Raw genomic sequence first — 19,314 nt, forward strand, 5'->3', positions numbered from 1 at the left:
ATTTGAGATTATAAAGGCTCTCTGGTAAGTCTCTGTGACAGAATTGAGTACATATGAATGAGTTTTGGTAATGTAAACTAAATCACTTAATAGATCCAAGACAAAGCTACAAAAAGACCTTCAGTTATCTTAATTTCAAGCTCTAACTTATACACAAACTGTACATGTGGCTATACATCTTATAACTGTGTGTAGTGTAGGCATACAATAAATAATAAAATTTAAAAATTTCCTTTGGTCGATGTACATCTCAAAAGTTGAAACACGTATCAGACAGGTTTCACTTATGTCATGAATAAAATTTTCATTAAATTATTATCTATTTCTAAATTATCACTAAAAATCTCAGTTGATACTTTTTTTCTGCAATGTTTTTTAGTAAAACTAGGTTTATTAACTTAAATCTGTTATGTTAAATCCAGTAAAATGAAATCTGCTAACTTAATTATCATACTAAACTTCCTTAAAAACTTTTTTTTTTTAAGATGCCCCAGCTAAAACCTGAAACGATTAGCATGACTGGCTTAAACCTATTTCAGCATCTCTGTAACTTGGCTCGATTGGCTACCAGTGCCTATGATGGTGGTTCAAACTCTGAGGTATGGATTTAGGTTTGTCATTTTATTAGGTCAGCTTGTAGAAATTTTTTTTTTGTTGTTCCTCAAATTAGATCACTGAATTATATAGTCTACCAAGCACTGAATTTACTTACTATGCAGACTTTTATTCTAAGGTTTTAAAAAGTTTTATCTTTTGGTTTTAAAAAGTTTTATAAAGCAAAGTTGATAATTTTGCATTACTAAAGATAACCTTGATTGTACATAATGAAAACTTGGGATACAAACTTCAAACTATGAAATAAGTAAGTCACGAAGATGTAATGTACACATAGGGAATATAATCAATAATACTGTAACAACTTTGTATGGCGCTGGATGGTAATTGATCTTATTATTGCAGTGATCATTTCATAATGTATAAAAATATTGAATCACTATGCTGTACACCTGAAACTAATGTAATATTGTATGTTAACTATAACTCAATTAACATGACTTATTATACATTCCTTGATTAGTAAAGAATTTTGCTAAGTAGAAGGTTGATTTGTCTAAAATCTGTTTTTCATGCCATTTGTTGTGGCCAAGCTTTTCGTTGCTCTTGGGCAACTCCAGAGTTCCTATTGGTAACTTCTATTCTGGAATGGAGTCCACCTAAATCATTTCTGACCATGAGACTTGATGATGAGTTCATTAACTGAAGACTGTCACAAATTGCTAGTCTTATCTCTGGTTCTGAGTTCCATTTGCCTAGTTGGGTGGCTGCAAGATTTTGTTGAATGCATTATTCCTAAACTCACCTAACACAGATTGTTATTTGAAAGTCTTCCTTATTGGACATTTGTTTATTAATGATAGCTTTGATTTATGCAGTATCCACTAACATTTTTCATTAATTTTCTTTAGAGGTTGTTTATAATAGAAAACTGATATTAATCTATGTGGTAAAAAATAATTTTAATTGTATTTAGAATGCTTTCATAGTATCTTCCTGCCTTCTTTCCTGGTTTGAATAGTGTTCTGTTCTGTTTGTTTGTTTTTGTTTTTAATTTTTTGGTCCTAACTCTTACTTTGATAGCACTATGGTAAGTTTCAATTTGGTAATTTCAGATAACCAGACAGATCTGATTTACCCAAGTAGTCATACTCTAATTTTGAGATAATACTGCTTTTTAAGAGGATGATATGAACACTAAAGGTGTTCTGTCCCCTATCAGAAGGTTATCTTTCTTCACCCTGCTCAACTTTTGAGACCTTTCACTCTCCACTTTTTCTGTAATTTTCAGTGAAAACTTTTTTTCATCTCATGGTTAATGTCATAAATTTAAATGTCAGCTTCGGTTAGCGAATCTTTTTAATTTTCTGTGAATACCTGAAAGCAGTGACTTTTTCAGAATAAGTTGGATGAAAGCATTAACATGTTATGCTAATAATTATGTGTTGTTATTACTTTGTAGCATGTTTTGAGGACTTGAGTTTTTCCCACTATGTAGTCACAACTTTTGAGTTAAACATTATACACATACATAGTTAGATGATTTATAACTAAGTATTTTTACAAGTACAGGTATGTTTCAGTGACTGAAGAAATTTCCAAGGCTTTTATCCTTATTATTATTAAATATTAGTTAATAACACTAAGTAATTAGGAATTGCCTTTTAAATATTTTATAGGATATTAAAATTTTGATATTGAATGCCTTTTAAATTTGTAACTGCTCTTCTAATAATTTACATTGTTTGACAAATAATAACATTTATAGATGTCATATTTTTCTTTCTTAGCTTTGTGGTATGGACCAATTTTGGGGCATTGCTTTAAGAGCACAGTCTGGGGATGTCAGTCGAGCAGCTATCCAGTATATTAACTCCTATTATATTAATGGTGAGTGATTTGAAATATTGTCTGATAGGTAATTTTTTATGTAAGTATTTTTTGTTTAGCTATAATTTGTTTTCTTTAATATAGCTAAACAAGAATATAGGATTGAAAAAAAAAAAAGAATATAGGATTGATATACATATCTAAACATCTGATTTTCAGGTAAAACGGGTTTGGAGAAGGAGCAAGAATTTATTAGTAAGTGTATGGAGAGTCTTATGATAGCTTCTAGCAGTCTTGAACAGGAATCACACTCAAGTCTCACTGTTATAGAAAGAGGACTCCTTATGCTGAAGACACATCTGGAAGCATTTAGGAGAAGGTAATTTTTTAATACCACATTATTAGAATGAATTTTAGGCTTTTTTTTTTATGCTGATATGTCCAAAATATTCTTAAAATTAAACTAAAGGTTTTCTTGGGGGCAGTTAGAAAGCATAACTTACCAAAAGTGAAAGGTTAGTAATGGAAGTAATTTTTATTCATGATATGTACCATTTTGCTGTGGAATAGGCAATATAGGTTCCTGGTAAATACTGCAGAGCTTTAAAAATCATAAGACTGAGAAGATATGCATGAATAAGAATCTCTAGACAGAATTCCATCTCTGAGAAAGCATTGCTATGATTGAAATGGCAGAATACCACTACCAAAAAAAGTTTCACTAAAACCCTCACCAAGAACATCAAATAATCTCTCATAGTTGAATCAAGTTGAGTCATTTGTTTCATTTGCTGTTTTTTTTTCTTCCTGGACTAGGAGACAGTATTTTAATTTTGAATTTCCATTTACCATGGAAACATGATCAAAAAATTCTGTGTTAATGAATATCTGTATAATTAATTTAGACATACCCTGTGTAATACAGAAATAAAGCAAATTAACATTTATGAATATATCGACTGAATTGAAAGGTGAGTAGATAGTTTTAATTAAGAAATTCTGTTTGTTAAAAATCATGAGTAAATGTAAAAGTACAAAGAACTGTTGAAAAAAATTGTTAAAATTAATAACTTCTTTCAACTTTAGAGCTCAGTTTGATAATGAAAAACTTATACAATTTGTATATATTGACCTTTTGTTTAAAATATCAGAGAATACTGAATAAAGATTTTCTACACATTCCTTATAAATAACATGGCTCCATGCTTTAAAACATTTAGGCATCGCAAATTCTTTATTTTGATTATGATTATAATTTGTGGAAATTCTACTTAATTCCTTGTGTTTTTAAAGAATGTGTAAGGGAACGCTAGAGTTTTTCGCACAGAAACTTCACACTGCCTCATAATTTTGACCACTTAAAAAATGAAAATAAAAAAGCAAATGTGGTGATATGTCTTACTCAAATTAATAAAAAATTAATACATACTCATAAAATTCAGATATTACACTAAGATAATACTAAAGAAAATCAAAGTCTCTATCTTTTCCTATCAGAGATATTTACTCTTAATGATACGATAGGTATTCTTCTAAAATTTTCTCTATGCTGCAGGGCCTACAAACAAACCAAAAAGGTCCTTTTGGTTCAAGCCCCTAGTCCTCATACAGTGTTACCAATGGTTTTAAAATAAGCACTTATTTTAAAAGTCTTTAAAAACAAATTGTTTCCTAAGATTCAATGGTGCGTTTTATAAGTTTAATGAATTTCAGTTCAAAAATTCCTTCTCAGATGTACAAACTTTTTTCTAACTCAAAAAAATTGATTATAGTATCCTTGATAGAAGTCTTTGTATTTGTTTATATTTTACTCTAAAAGTTAATGTTGGTGTTAAATAATTTATATAAATACTATTTTGTGGATGGCAAGTAAAGAAACTAGGAAACAGAATTGAATATTCAAAAGCTAAGAGCTAGTTTTAAAAATTATCTAGGAATTTTCATGCAAATCCTTGTGTAGTATCATTGTACAGTTTCAGGTGCTTAATATGCTTAGTGCTACTCATAATTCAAAATTGCCTTAACATTTATAAAATGAAAATATAAAGTAATTATTGTGTTTATGTATTCCTTATATTAAAAAAGTAAATAAAAATGTCTTTTTAAAAGGGTTGCTACTCCTAATTTAAAATTGTCTAACATTTATAAAATGAAAATATAAAGTAATTGTTGTGTTTATGTATTCCTAATATTAAAAGAGTAAATAAAAATGTCTTTTTAAAAGGGTATTCTTTAAAAGAAAAAAAAAAGAGGTATTCTTTTTAAAAAGAGTTAAGGTTATAGTCTTAAACAGTGGTCTCAACCAGAAACGATTTTGTTTCCCAGGGTACATTAGATAATGCCTAAAGACATTTTTGATTATCACAGCTTAAGGGAGAAGGTGGTGCTGTTGGCATATAGTAGGTAGAGGACACTGCCAGACATCCTGCATTGCACCAGATAGACCCCTCATAACAAAAAATAATCAGGCCCCAAAAGATTACTGTTTTGCTCGTAGAAGCTGGACATTGGATCACTTCTAGGAAATCAAGTACATATATTCCCTTACTTGCCCTCCTTCTATTCTAGAATTGCTGATTAGTTTTAGACATTGATAATTTTTTCTTAACTAAATTCAGGTACCCTGGATCCTGTCTTCAACAACTGAAAATAAGTTAGAAAATTAATTTAGTGAGTGTCATGCTAGATGCCTGTTTCCTTTGAAATATTAATCTTTATAACTCATTTTATGATTTTAGCAGTCATGGAATCGGCTCTCAAGTTGTTAGGCTGGTTAACATATATTTACTACAATACAGTTCTGTCTTTGAAAAATATTTCCTAATACCTTTTTTCCTCTTTTGAAAATAGGAATGACAGCTTGCCATTTACTTACCAGATTAGTTTGTTTCTTTAAATTCCTCCTGCCTCTGCTACTCCCCTGCGTCCCCCCCAACCTTTAAAAAAAAAAAAAAGTGTTCCTAATGGGTCTTTTTTTTTTTCAGTAATTTTTGTTAGAAACTAATTTTTAAGGAGCTCTTAGCTATATTTACACATTTAAGTTTGATTCAATATGATGAATCCAAACTTAAACTTAATGTTGTAGAGTAAATTGGAATGTACTGGACCCTTTTGTGGGTGCTTTCATTTTGTAAAGTAGTAAAAACTTCTGTAACATTAAAATGGTTTATAATGATATCCTTCCTGTGTGTGGTTTTTGTGTGTTTTAGGTTTGCATATCATCTCAGACAGTGGCAAATTGAAGGCACGGGTATTAGTAGTCATTTGAAAGCACTGAGTGACAAACAGTCCCTGCCGTTAAGGGTTGTATGCCAGCCAGCTGGACTCCCTGACAAGGTAGTTATATAGTTCTAGTTTCCAAATTGATAACATTTCCCAGTTCAAATATATGTTCTTTTTGTATTTTTAAATTGGTTGCATCTCATATTTCAGATGACTATTGAAATGTATCCTAGTGACCAGGTAGCAGATCTTAGGGCTGAAGTAACTCATTGGTATGAAAATTTACAGAAAGAACAAATAAATCAACAAGCTCAGCTTCAGGAGTTTGGTCAAAGCAGCCGAAAGGGAGAATTTCCTGGTAAGTCCATCAGTTCAAATTTTCATATTTTCTAGGTTCTATTATATATCGACTTCACACCTTTACTTCTTTGAAGACTACCAACCATGTTCATGACTCTCCCCGCGCCCCTTCCCCTCCCCCACCACCCCCCCCGCCATGCCCTCCCATACCCTTGGTATGGTGCCATTGATTCTTAGACAAGAGTTAAGTTTTTTTAAAGATGTTATTTGCAAACACTTGTCCTCATTTTTCTCAAAAAAAATTCTACTTTTGGAGGTTATTTGATAAGCAGTGTGGGAACTAATAAGTTTAAGTGTCCATACACTACCTAGTACCCAATTTTACCCAATGAATTTTTTTTTTCTATTTTGATATATTTTGTTGTTTTGAAGCATATGAAAACAATACATCATTAAGTTCCATCTGTGCATCTCCCCTTACCTCCAAAAAAGTATCATATTAAGAAATTTTTCATGTGGGCCTGATAGGTATATTTGATTCTTCCCTTACTGTTAAACCAGTGGTGCATCTGTAGTGTCTTTCCATAGCACATAAAATAGGAGCTAAACAGAGGAACAACCAGGAAAGCTGTTGATTACAGTTTAAAGGGCTGACATTGTAACAGGCTAACTATATATTTAGGGAAAAAAGTCTTAAAGTTTTAAAAGCTTCTTTTTAGGACTTTTAACCTGCTTCTGTGCAGAGTGATAATTCTTTGGCATGTTTTAGTAAGGAGCCAACAATATTGCTACACCGTGTTTAAGATGAAAGTATATGTATGTGTCTTCTAAAGTATATCAGATCCTTTTTTAAAATTAATTAATTAATTAATTTATTTTTGGCTGTGTTGGGTTTTCATTGCTGTGCTTGGGCTTTTCTCTAGTTGCGGCGAGCGAGGTCTTCTCTTCGTTGTGGTGCGCGGGCTTCTCATTGCAGTGGCTTCTCTTGTTGCAGAGCACGGGCTCTAGGTGTGCAGGCTTCAATAGTTGTGGCTCGCGGGCTCTAGAGCGCAGGCTCAGTAGTTGTGGCGCACAGGCTTAGTTGCTCCACGACATGTGGGATCTTCCCAGACCAGGGCTTGAACCCGTGTCCCCTGCATTGGCAGGCAGATTCTTAACCACTGCACCACCAGGGAAGTCCCAGTATATCAGATCTTAAATTTTGTTCTTGAATAATAAGTATTCTTGGTTAGAGGAATAGAGGTTGAAAAGTCTCCCTCCTACCCCTATCCCTGAGTCTCCCATTTCCCTTTCCTGAGGCAAATGTTCTTAGGTATTTTTCAAGAGATAATAAGATTATAATATAAGAATATTTGTATATATACAGTTGACCCTTGAATAATGTGGGGGTTAGGGACACCAACCCTCCACACAGTCAGAAGTTCATGTATAACTTGTAGTTGGCCCTTCATACCCACAGTTCTTCCATATCCATAGTTCTGCATCTGTAGACTCAGCCACCTGAGAATCATGTAGTACTGTAGTATTTACTATTGAAAAAAATCTGCTTATAAATGGGTCTGCGCAGTTCAAACCTTTGTTGTTCAGGGGTCAGCTGTATACTTCAAACACAGATGGTAGCATTGCATTTATACTCTTGACCCCTTGTTTGTTGTGCTCATATTATCTTAGAGAACATTCCATATTAGTACATATAGAAAGTTACCACATTCTTTTAAAGATCTGCATTGTCTGTAGTATGGTGGGTACCATGATTTATTTTACCTGTTCTCTATTAATGGACATTTGTTTCCTTTCTTTTGATATTATAGTGTTATAGATAGTATCCTTAATACATACATTATCTAATGCATGTTGGCTAAATACCTAGGTATGGAATTTTGAGATCAAAAAGTATGTTTTTGTTAACATTGAAATATATTGTACATAAAGAGAATATGAAATGAGTAATAATAAAATGAAAACCACCAATGTACCTACCACTCAGATTAAGGAGTAGAACATTATTAGAAGCTAGTTGTGTGTCCCTCCGTGATATCATCCTTTCCACTTCCCCATAACACTATCTTGATTTGTTACTCTTTTTTGGTGTTCTTTATAGTTTTACCTCCAGTGTATATATTCCTAAACAATGTATTTAGTTCTGTGAAACAGATAAGTATGCACAAACTTGATGGATTAAGGAAAAGAGAGTACTGCCTTGTTAGGTCACAGAAGAACACAAGCTAAAGAGGGTGTACTTTCACCCTCTCTAAAGATTTGTGTAAAGCCTCATCTGAGGTTATCATTGAGAAAATTCTCAAGTTTAGGTCTTGGCACAGTGAAGACATATTTTAGTGCTGTAATGTTGACAAGATGCTGAAATACCAACAGAAATACAGTCACAGAGTCTCTTCTTTTTCTAATCTCTTCATGACCTACTTTAGCTCTCAGGAATAGATCAAAATAGAATTTCTTCTGTAAGGTAATATGAATGTCTTCTGCTGATTTAAGCAGTAGGACATGAAGGTGAGAGTAGAAATTTCACTGTCATATTCTGGTAGTGAACATGACTGGTAAAGACAGTCCGGGTTCAGATAAGAATCTGGGCCAGGTTCACTTGCCATTCTTTCCTTAGAGAAGGTATTATGAAGGCAGCAGAGATTTTGGTCGTGTGGCCCTCAGTAATACATTTTTCTGGTCACACTGATCCTATTGACTATCCTTCACATCTGATGCACAGCAGTTGGATCTCCTTTATCATCCTCATAATTGTTTTTGTCTCTCTCCTATGTTGACTATTCTGTTTCCAGTATTCCGTACCTTCTTTATCGGTTCACTTTTTTATTTGGCTGGAATACACGCAATTGTCCAGTAGCTTCTTGAGAGAATGTTGATATGGGGTAAAGTTTGTGAGTCTTTGAATGATCAAAAATACATTTCTCTTACTTTAAATGGTGATTTGGCTGGGTATAGAATTCTAGATTGGAAATAATTTTGTTTCAGAATTTTAGAGATATTACTGCATTGTGTTTTGTGGTTCTGTTATTGCTGTTTAGAATTATGAAGCCATTCAGATTTCTGATATTTTTTTACACATCCAATTTTTTTTTTCCTCTTCTAGAGCTTAATGAATCTTCTTGTTCCTAATATTCTGAAATTTTACAATACTAGGCCTGAGTATGGATCTGTTTTCAACAATTGTAATGGGTACTTTAATATTTAGATGTCTGTTTTAGTTTGGCAAGTTGTATCTAAGTTTGGGGAAATTTTCTTGAATTAGTCTTCCTGTGTTCTGTTTTATCATTTATCTCTAAATTCTTTATCTACATGTTTCACCTCTTGGACTATTCCTAATTTACTTATCTTTTCTTTCCTATGGTTCATTTCTTTGAGTGTTAACTTCCTGAGAGATGTTCTCAACTTTATTTTACAATTCTTTTGAGTTTTTCATTTTTGCTGTCATGCTTTTAATATCAGACATCTGTTTTGTGTCCTTAGGGTACTCCTGTTATCTTAGTTGAAATATCTTTTTGAGAATATTGGGGTTTTTCTTTCCTTAATTGTTGAATCTTTAAAAATCCAGACTGATGGTGCCCGCATTTCAATTAGAATGTTTAGCTAATTACCTAATTATTTTCTGTTAATCTCATCTCGTCTTTAACCTTATATTTACCACTCTGGCATTCTTTTTTTTTTTTTTTTAATTTTTATTTATTTATTTATTTATTTTTTGGCTGTGCTGGGTCTTCGGTTCGTGCGAGGGCTTTCTCCAGTTGCGGCAAGCGGGGGCCACTCTTCATCGCGGTGCGGGGACCGCTCTTCATCGCGGTGCGCGGGCCTCTCACCATCGCGGCCCCTCCCGTTGCGGGGCACAGGCTCCAGACGCGCAGGCTCAGCAGCTGTGGCTCACGGGCCCAGCCGCTCCGCAGCATGTGGGATCCTCCCAGACCAGGGCTCGAACCCGCGTCCCCCGCACTAGCAGGCAGACTCCCAACCACTGCGCCACCAGGGAAGCCCCACTCTGGCATTCTTTATTCCTATGTATAGATTGAAAAATTTCCATTTGCTTTCTTTTTTCTTCCTCTTTCTAATGAATTTCCCTTAAAAATGTTTACATTGCAGATCTGGTGATGAATTATCTCAAGTTTTTTTTTTTTGTTTGAATAAAAAGTTTGTTTTGCCTTCAATTTTGAAAGAAATTTTCACTGGATATAGAACTCTAGGTAAAGAAATTTTTTTCTTTCAGGACTTAATAAAAAAATTTCCCATTATCATTTGGCTTGCAAAGTTTCTGACCAAAAGTCTGTGGTTTTTCTTATCTTTCATCCTTTGTATACAATGTGTCTTCTTAACTGTGCTTCATTTTAAAGATTTTTCTTTAACATTGATTTTCAGCAGTTTGATTTTTAATGTGCCTTGTGTTTTTGTGTTATGCAGCTTGGGTTTAGTTCAGCTTCTTGGGTCTGTTGTGTATTTGTAACATTTATCAAATTTGAAAAAGGTTTAGCAATTATATATTTTTTCAAATATTTTTTTTCTTTTTCCTTACCCCTCGCCCTAATTTCTGGGCTTCTAATTAAATGTATCTTAGTCTGTTTGTTAGTGTCTCATAAATCACTGAGGTGCTGTTCTTTTCCTTTATTCCTTTTCTTTTTCTTTTCTTCTTCTCTCTTTTTCTTTTCCTTCTCTTTCTACCCCTTCGATCCCTCTTCTCTTTCCCTCCTTTGTCAGGTGTTGATCTTGTTCCTCTGCCAAATCAGTATAAGTCAGATTATGGATTATAAATTTGTGTCTGGTTTAAGATTTATCTTTTTGAGGTCTTGATGGTTACTGTAAGTGCATTTGATTTCCAGCTTGCAAACTTGTTTGCTATTATCTATTCCCTTTTTTTCCCTGTCAGATGTTTGTAAAATTTTTAAAATTTACTTTATTGCAGCTTCAGAGGATAAAAATTAGATATGTGTTGTTTAATATATCATCATAGCTTAAGAAGTTTTAAGATTTCTTTTTCCTTTTCTTGTTTTGAAACATTCATTGCATTAAGATATTAAATTTTGGGGGACTTCCTTGGTGGCACAGTGGTTAAGAATCTGCCTGCCAGTGCAGGGGACATGGATTCGAGCCTTGGTCCGGGGAGATCCCACATGCCGCGGAGCAGCTAAGCCCGTGTGCCACAACTACTGAGCCTGCTCTGTAGAACCCGGGAGCCACAACTACTGAGCCCACGTGCCACAGCTGCTGAAGCCCGTGCACCCTAGAGCCCATGCTCCGCAGCAAGAGAAGCCACTGCAGTGAGAAGCCCATGCACCGCAACGAAGAATAGCCCCTTCTCACCACAACTAGAGAAAGCCCGCACACAGCAATGAAGACCCAACGCAGCCAAAAAATAAATTAATTTAGAAACAAAAAAGATATTAAATTTTTTAAAGATAGCAACTTTTTCGAGAACCGTTAAGGAATAAGCAATTCTTAGGTTAAAAAAGATCCTCTCAAAAGTAGTAGAAGATAGAAAGCTGCTCAGTTAACTGTAAAAACCAATTCAGCCGTAATAATTGAAAGTTGATATGTTATGTACACAATGTGTAGGCCTAATTCACATATCAAATAGAGTCCAAAATCCTAGATAAACTGCTAGCCATCTTAGTTCTATTTTGTAACAAAGTTGTACATGCTTAGGGTCTCTAACAAACTGGGAAGCCAATCAACTCCATATTATCTTAGCAATACATCACGACTAAGCATATTTTATCTCACTATTGTAAAAAGATCAACAGTCATAGATTGTATTAGATTATCTCAATAACAGAAATTTTATTAATAAAAATCTACTGAAGTATTAAAAGTTTAATATAGAGTTTCTGTTCATCTAGTAGCCCATGTTTTTCTTAAGCACTAATTTTAAATGATTTGGATAAAACATTACTATCAGAAGAGGTAACTCAGTGATAATTTGAGGGTAATATAATGATGAATAGGACACTAAAGAAATCAAGTGTTTTGTAGCAATTTAAAAACCATAGGATACTTTTTTGTTTGTTTGTTTTGCCGCACGTGGCTTGTGGGATCTTAGTTCCTGACCAGGGATTGAACACAGGGCAATGTCAGTGAAAGTGGTGGAACCTAACCACTGGACCACCAGGGAAGTCCCTAGTTACGGTACTCTTAATGTGACGTGTTTGTGGAATATATGAGAATAAAACTTTTTTGAGATATGTAAATCAACACTTGAATAAGTGATTATACCTAGCATCTCTATATAAAATATTGTAGAGATGCCAAGTTAATTTCTTTCTTAATATATTTTACCTAAATCTGAATGAATTTTTACTTTGAATTGGGTGAAACTACTCTGAATAATAAACTGTGTGAATAAACTAAACAATATCAGAAATTCTGAGAGGAAAACCTAAAAGGATAATAGATGAATTTCAATACTAGCTATTATACATTTAAAAACTACAATATTATCTCATAAAGAGTGTTAATTAAATCACAATAGATAGCAGAGAAATAGTCTTATGAGATGTTCGGTTTAGGGGCAGAAAGAAAAACCCTGTTTCTCTCTAATGTTCAGGATGAATTTAAAGTATTCTTTATACACACATGCGCATGCATACACACAATAAACTCTAGGAAAATTCAGAAGATATAGGATTGAAAATTTATCAAACTTTTGGGAGGGCCAAGGTTTCTAGGCTTAGAAATAACAAGAAGGGAAAAAAACATAGGTTTAGCTACACAACAATTAGCAATTTTGCTACACAACTATTATACTTTTTTTTAATATATAATTTTATTTATTTATGCATGCTGAGCCGGGTCTTAGTTGCGACATGCAGACTCTTAGTTGTGGCATGAAGACTCTTAGTTGCGGCATGCATGCGGGTTGTAGTTCCCCAACCAGGGATCAAACCGGGCCCCCTGCATTGGGAGCATGGAGTCTTGCCCACTGGACCACCAGGGAAGTCCCATACACAACAGTTACGTTTAAGGAAAAATACTGAAATGAATCTTACTGGAGGAACCCATTTTCCTTCCCTGTGTTTGAAATATTTTCAGGTAGAATTTTCTTACTTGAGTGGAGGGAAAAGGTAATTTTAAAACGTTATGTGTCGTTGTGGAAAGCAGTAATCGTGCTTCACTCATTCCTGAAAATAGTTGGATAGTGCCTATCCACTGGAATTTTCCTACATTAAGTTAATAAAATTTAACAATATTTGAGTTTAATTATTCATCAGATATTTCATCATTTTGCTTAACTTTCTTCCTCTATCAAGCATTTTCTTTAAAAAAATTTTTTTTTTCATGGATTAAACAATAATTAATTTGAATGCCTGCTGTTCTAATGCTGGGAATACATGTGTGCCTTTGTGGAACTGGGTTGGTTTTTTTTAGTGGGGGAGAGACAGATACTTAAATATAATATCAGATGCTAATAAGTGCTTTACAGAAAGATAAAGCAGAGTAAGGGATTAATAGTGAGATGAGGCTTTTTAGATTGAGTAGTTAGGAGGAAGGCCTTTTAGAGCTCACATTTGATGAAAGACTTGAACTGTGGGAATGATCCATATGCATTCCTGGGGAGGAGCATCTTAAACCTTTGAGATGGGAACATGCTTGATGCTTTCAAGAAAGAACATGCTTGGGTGGCTAAAGCATATTTTGGTAGGGACGATGGTGGGAAATGAAGTTGAAGCAAAGAGGACTTATGCATTCTAGAAATGAATTGCCTCAGTCTATTGAGTTCATTGAGTTTACTGTAATCTAGAATGTTGTAGCTCATCTTTTTTCTCTTCTTGTCAGAACTTTTTTTCTGCTCTATAATCTATTTTGTGCTGATAGGTAGTAACAGGGAAGAGAAAACTCGATCATTATAAATACATGCTGGTTACTTGTGAACTAAGGCATTAATGAATCTGTTTCTCCTGCATGTATTGCTAAGGGGAAATGCTGTAGGTTCCCAGAAAGCACTGTAGTGTTCTTTACTTGTAAAAATTTTCATATTATTAAGCAAGCAGGAATTGATCTTATTAGAGTGGTGCTAAAGGAGGATTTTCTTGTAATTTTTACTGCCTAAGGCTAACATCAGACAACAGAAAATAATATAAGAAGTATGCTTGGCCCTGTTTCCACTGTGCTCAAGAATTCTGTTTAAGCTTAATGTCCAGTGGAATTAATTGCTATAACTGTGTATTCATGTTGGCAAGTAAGTTAACTCTTATAAGAAAGTTCACTTATGTTTTCTGTTTTTAAGGAGGCCTTATGGGACCAGTCAGGATGATTTCATCTGGACATGAATTAACAACAGATTATGATGAGAAAGCACTTCATGAGCTTGGTTTTAAGGATATGCAGGTACGCGTAAATGTGGTTTGAGTTTTAATCATCTGTTGACTTACAGTCAATAGTTGTTTAGTTGAAGATACAGTTCAAAAACAGTTCTTACTGCTTTTGTTATATTAAAATTGTAAGGGAAGTTATTTTCTACTTCACAGATTTATTAAACCAAAAACTTGATATGTCTAATTATGTGTTGATTTTTTTCCCCGTTTCTCCTGTTTTGATAGATGGTATTTGTATCTTTGGGTGCACCAAGGAGAGAACGGAAAGGGGAAGGTGTTCAGCTGCCAGCATCTTGCCTACCACCCCCTCAGAAGGACAACATTCCGATGCTTTTGCTTTTACAAGAACCTCATTTAACTACTCTTTTTGATTTATTAGAGATGCTCGCATCATTTAAACCACCCTCAGGAAGAATGGCAATTGAAGATAGTGAGGTGACTATATCATTTCATTTTCACAAAATCTTGTTTTGTCTTTCTGTTGAATGGAAAAAATTTTCTCAGTAATCTCTTAAAAGCAATAAAACCAAGGAATCCATTTATTAATTCATTAACTATTTAAGTGCCTAATATCCCAGGCGTGCTGTTTACAAGGATCAAAGTAGACACAGTTTCAGCCTTCATTGAATCCAGTGGGGAAGACAGATAATTGACATGCCTAACAGATAGTTTCAAGTAAACTAACAGATAAATAGTTCAGGTAAAGATAGTTGCTACAACTTGCCATTATTATTTTTTTTTTTCATGTAATGTCTGAAACATTTATATTAACATATTTCCATACATATTTCCATACAAATACAAATATAAGATTTTTAGAAATTTCATGTAATGTCTGAAACATTTATATTAACATATTTCCATACAAATAACCCAATGAAAGTTTAGTATTAGTTGTTTTGTTTGTTTGTTTTTTTATACTGCAGGTTCTTATTAGGCATCAATTCTATACACATCAGTGTATACATATCAGTCCCAATCGCCCAATTCAGCACACCAACATCCCCACCCCCGACTTGCCATTATTAAGGACTGGTGATAGACAGACTGTTTATATTTTATTTGGTCAAGGACGGTTTCTCTGAGGGAGACCATATAAATCTGAGCTTGCAGGATGAAAAGGAGCCTACTAAATGAAGTGGATGAGGAATGATCTGGATAGAGTAAACTGATTCCTGAAGCCCTTGATACAAGAAGGAGTTAGGCAGGTCTGGGAATTGTTTGGGAGCTGGTAAGTAGAGTGTGGAAGATAGTGGGAGAGTAAAATGAGGGGAATGAAATGAAAAGATAAACAGAGTCAAACTGGCCATGGCAAGCTATTTCCAGTTCACTCAAAGTAAAGTGGACAGCATTGAAGTATTTTAAGCAAAGAGAGAGAGACATATGTTTTGATTTTTGATTTAAAGGTAATAGGTTTGTTTGGCAAGAATAGGAAAAGCAGTAAGGAACCTAATGTACTAGTCCAAGGAAGAATTGACTTTAAATAACATCTTTTTAGTGGTAACTCACAAACTTAGTTCTGCAGACCAAACCTCTTCTCTGAGTTCCAAACTCATATATCCAGTTGTTTACTTGATGCTTCCACTTGATGTCCCACAGGCATCCATTCTTCTTCATTCAAATGGAATCCACCCAGTTGCTCAAGCCAGAAACCTGGATGCCATCTCTGTTTTTCTTCTTCCTGAACCTGAGTCTATCCCTACTCCTAATCCAATCTACCACACGTAATGTTGTTTTGACCTGTTGTCCACTTAATTTATTTCCACTGCCGCCATTCTATTTCAGGGCACCATCTTTCTTGGAAGAATCATTATTTTGAGACTGAGTGGCAAATAAAATAGTGATGCTTTTATGACTTTCCTTATGTTAGGCTAACTGTTCTTTCTTTCCCAACAATGTTTAAGTGGCTGCTTTCTATGTTTCCAGAATGTGTTTGGTCATGAATGACCAGATTGAGTCATCTGTTCCCCATAACCTGGTTTCTTTTGTGGTGGCACAGTCTTAAATTCCTGAGAAATCCCCTTTTTGTTCAAGCAGAATAATCAATAATAGATGTCCATAAACCTTCATTTCCTCACCTGTTAAATTTTATGCCATAAATACTTAATAACCTTTTACTTCATGTCAGCAGTGTATTGCCAGTTTAAAAGAGAGAAAGATAATTATAAGAATTTCCCAGTTTTCCAAGAGGGTGCTAGTGTTCTACACAGTGTGTTATGGGAACATAAGCAGGAAACAAAAATTTGGGGAAGATTTCTGCAAAAGAGGAGTTGTTTAAATTGAGTCCAACTGCTGATAAAGAAGGAAGAGAAGCATTACAGAGTCACAGAAAAGTGAATGGCATGATTGAAAAATTGGGAGTGTGAGTATGATGTAATTCAAATATAAGGACAGAAAGGGAGATTGTAACCTGTACCACAAAGGACCTTAAGAGGTTTTTATTCTTAGTAAAATAGATGGCTGTTATCATGGAAGATTTTAAAACAACAAAATGAGATCTTTTTTGGACTTTCAGAAACAAAGTTTTGGTGTTAGTGTGGAGGATTATATTAGAGAAAACAAAGACCAGAGGTACAAGAGCCAGTTAATAGGTCATTGTAATTGTCCATGTGAGGCGTAAACCAGAGAGAAAGCATTTATTTTTAGGCAGTTATATTATTGAACTTGGTGACAAGTATGCCATTGGTGGTGTGGGGTTTCTTTGTTGTACAAGACTGGTTCAGTCTTGAAGAGGATTACCAGAAGAATAAAAGGATCTTCACTGTGTATGACCCATATTGTAGGGCCTTTCAGTCATAATGTAGAACATAGTCTTGTACACCTGGGAGATTTTCTTTTCCTTCAAATAATTTTTTGCACAGAGTTCAGTCCCTCCCTTCCTCCTTTCCTCCCTCTCTCCCCACCTTCTCTTTTTTAAACTGGATGTTTACAAAGGAATGAATTTTATTTTACTGAAGAACTCTCAGTGCCTTTTCCCCAAATAAACTAAAAGTGTTACTTGGGTTGCTTCTCTTTCTTCATCAGGCTGTGAAAAGCAAAGTTTACTTTGAAACTCTTGTCTCTAAAATTCTCTTGCCTTCAAAGTATGTTAGCTTTATACCATTATACAGAAAGAACGAAATTACTTTTTGTAGATGTATAAGAAGATTCCTTTGGCACCTCTTATACTGTATAATACCTCAGAATCATTATGACAGCAGCTAGTAGTAGAATAATACTATACAAATTCATAGTCTGGAAAATTCCAAAACTTTTGCTGCTTTAGCTTTTGCTGCTTGTTTACCTCTTGGGGTTGTGCTTTAATTAAAAAAAAAAAAAGAAATTTGCCTATTTCTTACATACCTTCTGTAATATTCTTTAGCTTACTGTTATCTCAGTAACTTAGAGAGTTCAAATTTAACAAACGATAATGGAAAAAAGTAGGTTCTTTAAAATTGTTTGCTTTTCTCTTAATCTCTGCTTGTCTGAGACTGGAATATAAGGAAGGCATGGATTAGCGAAATAAGAGAAACAGGTGTACTCTTTTCCCAAATGTAAGGTCAGGGATTTAATTTACCAGGTCTTTGTCATTCTTAGAATAGTGACCTGCAGGGAAGAAATAGATGATAGTCTTATTGAAATTTACTTGGATGGCTTTATAAAACAGACATTTTCACTTGTGTTTGAAAAGTTTTTCTGAGGAAAGTGGCCAGACTTGCAGATCACTTTTTCCCAGAAAAGTGTAACAGAAAAGTAACAAGTTGAAAAACCACTACTTTGACATAACTAAATTTATTGAATAAATTTATTTACTGTGTAACAAATGCTTTATTCTCACTTTTAAAGTAAGATTTTAAAATATTATCAAATATGATAATTAGTGATTTTATGCAGATCAAACTTAAGTTTAGATGTTGCAAAAAACTGTTCTGTCTTGATAAGCAGTTGCTCTTATTTGTATAGAGCTTAAGATGTGAAGAACTTCATCTTCATGCAGAAAACCTCTCTAGGCGTGTATGGGAGCTACTGATGCTTCTTCCTACGTGTCCTAACATGTTGATGGCATTCCAGAATATCTCAGATGAACAGGTAAGTCCACAAAATATTTTTACTTCCCTGGAGGATGGTACCAGTTTACATTCCTACTGGTAGTGTATGAGAGTGCTTGTTGACTGGTAACCTCAGTAAAATTTTGCCCATTTAATAGGTAAAAAGTGCCAGTTCATTTTAATGTTCATATATTTAATTATTAGTGAGATTGAATAATATGGGCTAAATACAAGGCAAGGATTTTCTCTAAAATTATCTTTAGAAAACAGTGAATTTGCCTTTATATTAGTGTTTTTTCGTATTACTTAATGTTCTGAATATTGCTTTGTTTTTGACAACAAAAAGTAACGTTTAGAGAAAATACCCTATGATTTAATGACATTGCTTCAGTGCTTGTTTTGGCTGCTTATACAAGTCAACTGGTAGAAATAGAGAAAAAAGGAGTCAAAGAAATTTAATATATATTAATATTCCCAGAGGCATGACCTCACATGTATTAAGTGTTATATATCTTTGTAAAGATATCTGTTGAAATTAAAGATTATTTTTAAAAGCTATATAATAAGGAGTTACTTACTGGGGATACCAACAGAACACCTATAGGACTAATGGAAAAACAACGTCCTAATGTTATGCTAATGGTTATCTATGATTTGGGACGTTGTTATGTGATCTCTCAGGGTCTTGTATTTCAAATGACTTGGAAGTGAAGAAGATGGGCCTAGAAAATGGTGGTTGGTGACTCATTGTAGCTCTAATAATAATATCGTTGTCAAGGATGCACATAAGTGTGAATAACACTTTCATAAATTGCGAGTAGAAAAGAACAATATTTTAAAGTTTATGTGTTTGTATATGACTTTTTAAATGAGTAGGTGTCACATAAATATTAAATACACACTGTACTGCTTCTGTATCCTTAAAAGTTCACACATTCAATTATGCTGCATTGTGTATTTCATTGGGAAGATGGCAAATTACCTCAACTGTTGTGGAGGTTAACATACAGTTTTTTCCTATGCTGCTGTTGTGTATTAATTTTAACAAAATTTAA

The 19,314-nt window shown here is 34.0% G+C and overlaps 1 protein-coding gene across 11 annotated transcripts in view; it reads left to right on the plus strand.

Annotated features, from left to right (window-relative positions):
- Positions 1 to 19,314, plus strand: part of USP34 (ubiquitin specific peptidase 34) — a 236,543-nt gene that overhangs the window by 133,544 nt on the left and 83,685 nt on the right. For 10 of the 11 annotated variants that reach the window (XM_082357914.1, XM_082357916.1, XM_082357917.1 and 7 more), the window contains 8 exons: positions 486 to 599; positions 2,346 to 2,445; positions 2,605 to 2,764; positions 5,595 to 5,721; positions 5,818 to 5,965; positions 14,144 to 14,244; positions 14,457 to 14,666; positions 18,174 to 18,299. In XM_082357914.1, the coding sequence (XP_082214040.1) occupies positions 486 to 599; positions 2,346 to 2,445; positions 2,605 to 2,764; positions 5,595 to 5,721; positions 5,818 to 5,965; positions 14,144 to 14,244; positions 14,457 to 14,666; positions 18,174 to 18,299 (1,086 nt within the window). The remainder of the gene's footprint in view (positions 1 to 485; positions 600 to 2,345; positions 2,446 to 2,604; positions 2,765 to 5,594; positions 5,722 to 5,817; positions 5,966 to 14,143; positions 14,245 to 14,456; positions 14,667 to 18,173; positions 18,300 to 19,314) is intronic. The other variant, XM_082357911.1, reaches the window with a different exon arrangement.

Source organism: Balaenoptera borealis (assembly GCF_965194805.1).
Source record: "Balaenoptera borealis genome assembly, chromosome: 15".
NCBI classification, from domain to species: domain Eukaryota; kingdom Metazoa; phylum Chordata; class Mammalia; order Artiodactyla; family Balaenopteridae; genus Balaenoptera; species Balaenoptera borealis.